At 26.7% G+C, this 6,982-nt stretch overlaps 1 protein-coding gene across 1 annotated transcript in view; it reads left to right on the forward strand.

The window, feature by feature from the left end:
- Positions 6,795 to 6,982, forward strand: part of LOC110266777 — a 6,659-nt gene continuing 6,471 nt past the window's right edge. Inside the window, exon 1 of the mRNA XM_021111785.1 lies at positions 6,795 to 6,903. Coding sequence (XP_020967444.1) covers positions 6,795 to 6,903 — 109 coding nt within the window. The remainder of the gene's footprint in view (positions 6,904 to 6,982) is intronic.

Raw genomic sequence — 6,982 nt, forward strand, 5'->3', positions numbered from 1 at the left:
ATTATAATTTTTATAAACTAATTATATTTCGGTCTTGTATTTATTTTTATATAAATTGTTACATGATGTAAACATTTTTAAAATTTATACCTAAACCGTTATAGAGTATAGAGATTTATGTTAAAATTGACTACTATTATAAACTACTACAAACTGTAGAGATTATGTAAAAATTGATTACCATCATAAACCTCTACAAGATTACAAGATGTAGAGGTTTATATACAAAATAACTATCTTCATAAATCGATACAAGGTGTAGCAGTTTACATGTTTTTTTTTGTTTTTTCTCTCTCTATTATCTTATATTATCTTATATTATACACAAAAAAATTTAAATTTTGACGTCAAAATTTTTAATTGTGTCACAAATTTTTGTTAAGAGTGTGAAATAAAAAAAAATTATGAGAATGTGAAACATAATGATGATGATAAAAAAGAGGGTGTAATGGAGTTTTGAATTTGCAGAAATTATTAAAACGAAATAGCACCGAATTTTTTTAACTGTGATACGGAAGGTTTTTTAATTTTGACACTGAAATTTCTTAACTATAACACATGTTTTTGTTAAGATGGTGAACAAAAAAAATTACAAGAATATGAAATAAGAAAAAAAAAAGATGATGATGAAGAAGTGAAAGAGGAAAGAGAGTTTTGAATTGTGTAGGATTTATTAGAAAAATAGCACTGAAACTTTTTAACTATGACACAAGAAATTCTTTAATTTTGATACTGAAAATTTTTAATTGTAACATAAAATACTTTTTAATCAATTTTTCTTATCATTGAACTAATTGAGTTGCATTAAACTCATATATAAGAGGTCTAACCATTCCTGTGTCTTTGTTAACAAATTGTTGCATTTTTTGTTCTAAAATATATTTGAATGTATTTTGTTGGTTGAGTTAGTGAGTTTTTTTTTTTTTGAAAGAAGAGCTCAACACAGCAAGTGGAGCATAGAAATATCAAAGAGAAAAGCCACAATTCTAAAGGAGTATGATATAAGAAAGATTAATTGATGCCCTGTCATTTTCGACATTGCCATCAACAACAGAAGGAATCCACACCTATCCACTCCTTATAGTTCATGGAGGACTGGTAGATGATATCGTCAATTCCTTTTCTTTTTGGATGGATGATTCTTTAAAAATTGTGTCATTTATTAAAAATTTTAGTGTTATTTCTAATAAATTTTTTGTGTCATTAACTTAAAATTCTTGTGTCTCTTCTGTTATTGTGAAATTAATTGTGTGATACTGAACTAAAAAAAAAAGAAGATGAGAATGACGATGATAATAACGAAGGAGGAGAAAAAGAATAATGAGATGAAATCAAAGAGGAATGTTGGGAATAAGTAGTATGACCACAATTCAATCAATCACGTATCAAATAATTTGTTATTGTTATTATATTAAAATGTTAATATAATAACGTCCTTGATTAAATTTAGAGATTTATCATTGTGATAGTGATCACAATATTGAGAGATAAATCTTTTATAATTTAATCTAAATTGTTCTTGGTCATAGGATTATTAAAAAAGGACATTAATAATCCGGAAAGATCAATATATATATAATGGTCTTCATTGGATGAAGATTAATAGATCTCATTTATTAAATTATATATATAGATGGTGCATATAGAGATCTGATCTATATATTGTATATTATTGGAATAAAGTTTAAGCACAAAATAGATCTTTAAGGATTACTTTCTTTTCTTCCGCTACGTGTTATGAACACATAGTAATCTTTCAGTGGTATCAGAGCTTTGACTTTTTTGTGTTTAAATTTTTTTCCTATTTTCTTAAAATTTGTGAATTAATAGGATTAATTCAAATTTTTTTAAGCATGCGATGCAGTTATTTCCATTGAGATGGTTTTCTAATAAATTAATAGTTAATTTATTTTAATTATTTAATTGTGATTAAATTATCATTCTTTTAATATAAAAGTTATATTTATAATCAAATATTTTGTTTGATTTTATTTATATATTAAATTTTATTGTGATTTTGATTACAATAAAAGGAATAAGATGCAAAATATTTTTTATTTGTTTCTTAGATATATAAGTGTATATATAAAGATCAAATTTGATTTGATAATTTTTTAAGGCTAAACGTTAGTACATGAAAAATCAAATTTTGATTTGATTAATGTGTTTTGAACACTATAATTTTAGAAATTAGTTTTTCTAATGTTCTTGATTATAAAGAGCAGCCTGACAACTAGGAATTTTATTTTCAAGATAATAATTAGTATATACATTTTGATGTATTAGTGATTTAATTTTATATTTTTACCTAGACAACGTGGGAGTATAAAATTTAATCCATGAATACTGGTAGAAATTCTCTAACAATTGAGATAAATCCAAAAAGTTAGGAGTTTGCCAAAAATAAATTTATCTCTTGTTTACAAGGAGCAACCTGACAACCAGGACACTTGTACTCAAAGATAGAATTTATTTATGCATATGACGATGTATAAGGAGAATTAATTTTATACTTGAACCTAGACAACATAGGGGTATAAAATATAATTCAGTTAAATAATTGTCTGACAACCAGATAATTATTTGGGATTATAATTGTATGGGATACAATTTAATCATATTTATTTGGAATAGGTATGAGTAACAACTTGACAACCAAGGTACTCATTCATGATTCTAAATAATTTTAACAGAAATATAGATTTCTTAATTTACTTTCATATTTTAAATTTTTAAATATATCCATCTTTCGTATGGCATGCTTGAAAGTAATATACTGATATTTGAGAATTGTTCTCATGTATGAAAGGATTATCATGAAAATGATAATTCTATTAAAATAATATTGTCCAATAAAATTGGTGATGGAATAGTCAGTACTTGTGAAGTATTTGAAATATTGCTTTACTGCAATATGGGTTGTTTTGACAACCATGAGTTCTAATTTCAAAAATATATACCACTATTTATTATTAAACATCTTGAGAAGATGTATGATGCCCAAAGTAAGATAGTATGACTATCAAAGATTTTATTTAAACTAGTGGGAGTATTGGGCAATATATTTCGAATTAAACAACTTTAGAAGTTGGAATGCCATTAGGCAAATGGTTTTAGCGAGAATTGTTCTTGCAAGCATTTTTAGAGATTTATTTTGTTACAAACAATTTATAATTGGCCCTAATATGATTAAGGTTTGTGGTCTTTTTGGAAAAGCTCAATATGAGTATTGATGATGCATATCAAAATTACTCTTAAGGGTTGGTTTGACCAATAATAAAAATATTGAGTATTTTTATTATAAGAGTTTTAAAGTAAAATCTCTAATATCTAATTGATATTCTATTAAATAGAGAATGAGATTCTCTCCGTACATAAATACTAGTACTCTATGTACTCCGTCATGTTTAAGAAACATGAAATTTGATTTAGTTGAATATCACTATTTGTTAAATATTTAGACTACATTTTAGAAATGTGGCTAAATTAACAAATTTCTTATTAAATCAAATTTTTACCCATATGAGATATGGAAAAGGCATAAACTAAAACTCAAGAATATTAGTGTTTGGAGATGTCTTATGTAGTAAGAGATTGTACACCAATAGAATTGATATTAGATTCAATAAATGAAATTTATTGGTTACCCTAAAGAAATAATGAGATTATTTTTATCACTCTTCTTATGACAAAATGTCTGTGATAAGAGGTTAAATTTCTTTTTAGAAAAGGGATTTCATCTTAAAGAAAGAGTGGGAGTACAATTACTTTTATTAGAATTGTATACCACTCAATAGAGGATATATTTTCTCTTGAAAGTATAAAATGTTTGATCGTCAAACTAACTTTTTGAAAAAGTAGCCTATTTGTATAATGATACAATTCTATAAAGATAGATCTAATGGTTATATAGATTTTTTATAATCATGTTCAATAAGAATTGTCCTTAAAATAAAATTATGCACTATTGTAGTGGGAGATTTCATGTTTTGAGAAAACGTGATATTTATTATACACTAGGTGTATTTTACAAAAGGTCAAGCAAACATGCTCAAGAGCAAGGTGTTTAAGGTCAAAAGAGTTTTGATAAACACAAATGTACATTGAAAAATTATACACATGATTGATTGGCTCTAGTGCAAGTGGGAGATTATTGTGATAATAGTATGCCCAAGATCCAATCTATCATGATTGGCTCTCGTGCAAGTGGGAGATTGTTGGGAATAAGTAATGCAAAGAGTTGCAAGAGGTTTCTCAATTTAGATCAGATGTCCATTGGTCAAAGAGTTGACAGCAAAGATTGGTCTCGGTGTGGATACGCATAGCGCCTTCGTACCATCGAAGGAGAAAAAGATTTTTTACTAGCGTACTCAGGTATTTAGATCTGACCAAAAACTATATATTGTTTATTGGAATAAAGTTTAAGCACAAAAATAGATCTTTAAGGATTACTTTATTACTTCCGCTGCGTGTTATGAACACTTGTAATCCTACAAGGAAAATAAGAGGTGCTGGAAGAGGAGGAAATGATGATGATGATGATGATGATGATGCACTGAATAATTCACATTCTCAATTGACAAAAAAATGGGGCTTTTTAGCTTTCGCTATTATTAAATTCATTTAATTTGTTTAAATGGAAACATTGAGTAAGAACATATCTAATAAGATTTTACTATGATTAATAGTAGTAACAACTTCAAAGGCAAGAAAAACTTGTATATAATATTTATACTTAATATTTTTCAAGGTCATCCAAGTTGCCCATATACAATGCTTTCTTTAATACTAAAGAGTGATTTTGGTTGAAGTTTTAAACAAAGAGACATGTTATTTTACCCCTAAAATAAAAGCAAGAAATTAATACTCCTTATATATAAAAGAATATTATGATCCCAACTAATCTTAGATGAATAGAAATTTCGGTTATAGAAATGCACTGCTAATCATGTATGCTTTTTCTTTGTTCATTCTTCTTATTCTTTTGATCTTTTTACAATTCAATTGCATTTTGTCTTTGACTATAGATAATGATGCTTAATGATACTAGAATGACTAGATTTTTTAAGTCATTATAAAATTACATTGTATATAATTTCTTTATGTGTAGGTATTGGATGGACATCCTGGAAGAAAAGGTGGTTTGTTTTAACACAAACTTCACTTGTTTTCTTTAGAAGTGATCCAGTAAGTTCTTTTTTTTTAATTTCTGAAATTGAATGTAATAATCTTTTTTAGGAATTGATTAAGGGTTGGAAATTTTTTTAAAATAAAATTAGAAAATAGAAAAAATTGTTACATAATCAAATATATGACATGTTTAATTTTGTTTTATTTTCTTTTTAATTTGGTGATTGCAATGCATGCAACCTAAATCCAGAACTTAATTAAAAAGAAGAATACATTACTTATCCTAGCCAATTGAAGTAGTTCTATAAATTGTTATTAAGATATTTTTTCTAATTCTAGTCATTTTTGTTTGGTGCTTTTCTTTATCAATGACACACCACCAAAATATTTTTAAAATAATTTAATTTTAAAAGAACTCCTGCTGCATATGGAGTGTGTGAGAATAGAAGAATAGTAGAGAAAAGAGAGAAAATGTTATATTTTTTTAATATGTCTTTTAGATATATTTATATCTATTTATATAAGATAGAGATAACAATTTTTTAAGCTAACTTATCTACTTATATCTTTTTTTAAACTTATGGTTGGTTGACAACAAATTCTGAATTTATTTTTAAAATTATCAAATTGTGTAGACAATGGCTTAATTAGAATGTCTGCCATGTGAGAGGATGAGGAGATATGAACTATGTATAACTTTTTACTATTAACTTTGTCCCTTATAAGATGTAAATTAATTTCAAAATGTTTTGATCTACTATAGAGATTAGAGAATTGAATTTTCTAAAAGTAAGACAGCACTCAAGTTATCATAAAAAATAGTCGATGAGATTGGTATGGTAATGCGCAGCTTTTGGAGAAACTTTTTTAGGGTCATTTTTTAGATATTGAAAAAGATTTGGTGTAATGCTTTAATATTAGAAGTGTTGATATTTTGCAAAATTTTGGCAGCGGTAGAATTCATAGAGGACGAATTATCAGGGGGTGGATTCCATTTTTTAACATTTATAAAGACAATACGCAGAGAAATAATTTGATTTTTAAATATTTATAAAGCAATACGCAGAATGCGTATTGTGTTACTTAAATATTAAAGTGACAATACACAGACTGCGTATTCGTTATTTCGTGGGTAAAAAATTATAACTGAAGTATTATAAAAGGAGGAACGATATCAGGTTGATTAGGTGAGAGTGCTTTATTTTCTTGAGAATGTAAGGGTATAAAAATGGAGAGAAGTATTAATTTAAAAATATATTATAATGGTCAAATCTTTTTTCAAACATCTGAGAGTGTGAGTTTTATATGTGAGAATCCACGTGATATTGTTATTCCTTTTGCAATAACATATGAGGAATATAAGAGTATACTTTGTCAATGTGTTGATAATCAAGTATTAAAGAGAGTCATAAATATTCTTTATAGACAGACTATTTTAGTGTTTGATGATTTCGTTCAGTTTCAAATAATGCATGTGGTTGACGAAGCAAGTATGCAAGGGATGTTTTCGATCTACTAGCAAACACGGGCACAAGTGTCCGTTATCGAGTTGTATGTTGAGTTTGAAGAATTTGTTGAGGTTGATTTACTGGAGGCTAACATCGACTGGACAGTTTATAACACTGAAAGTGAAGATGATATAATAGTTGAGTCTAACGTCAGATATGACAAATGCATTGGCGAGCCAATATCCATCTGGAGAGCCTTCTTTCATGCACGCTTTAGATCTAGACGCTATGAATGTACCAGAGTTTTCTGAGTATGTCAACTCAGGTAAGTAGTCTTTATTATTATTATTATTATTATTATTATTATTATTATTATTATTATTATTATTATTATTATTATTGAA

This window comes from Arachis ipaensis, chromosome B09 (genome assembly GCF_000816755.2).
Source record: "Arachis ipaensis cultivar K30076 chromosome B09, Araip1.1, whole genome shotgun sequence".
In the NCBI taxonomy this organism is placed as follows: domain Eukaryota; kingdom Viridiplantae; phylum Streptophyta; class Magnoliopsida; order Fabales; family Fabaceae; genus Arachis; species Arachis ipaensis.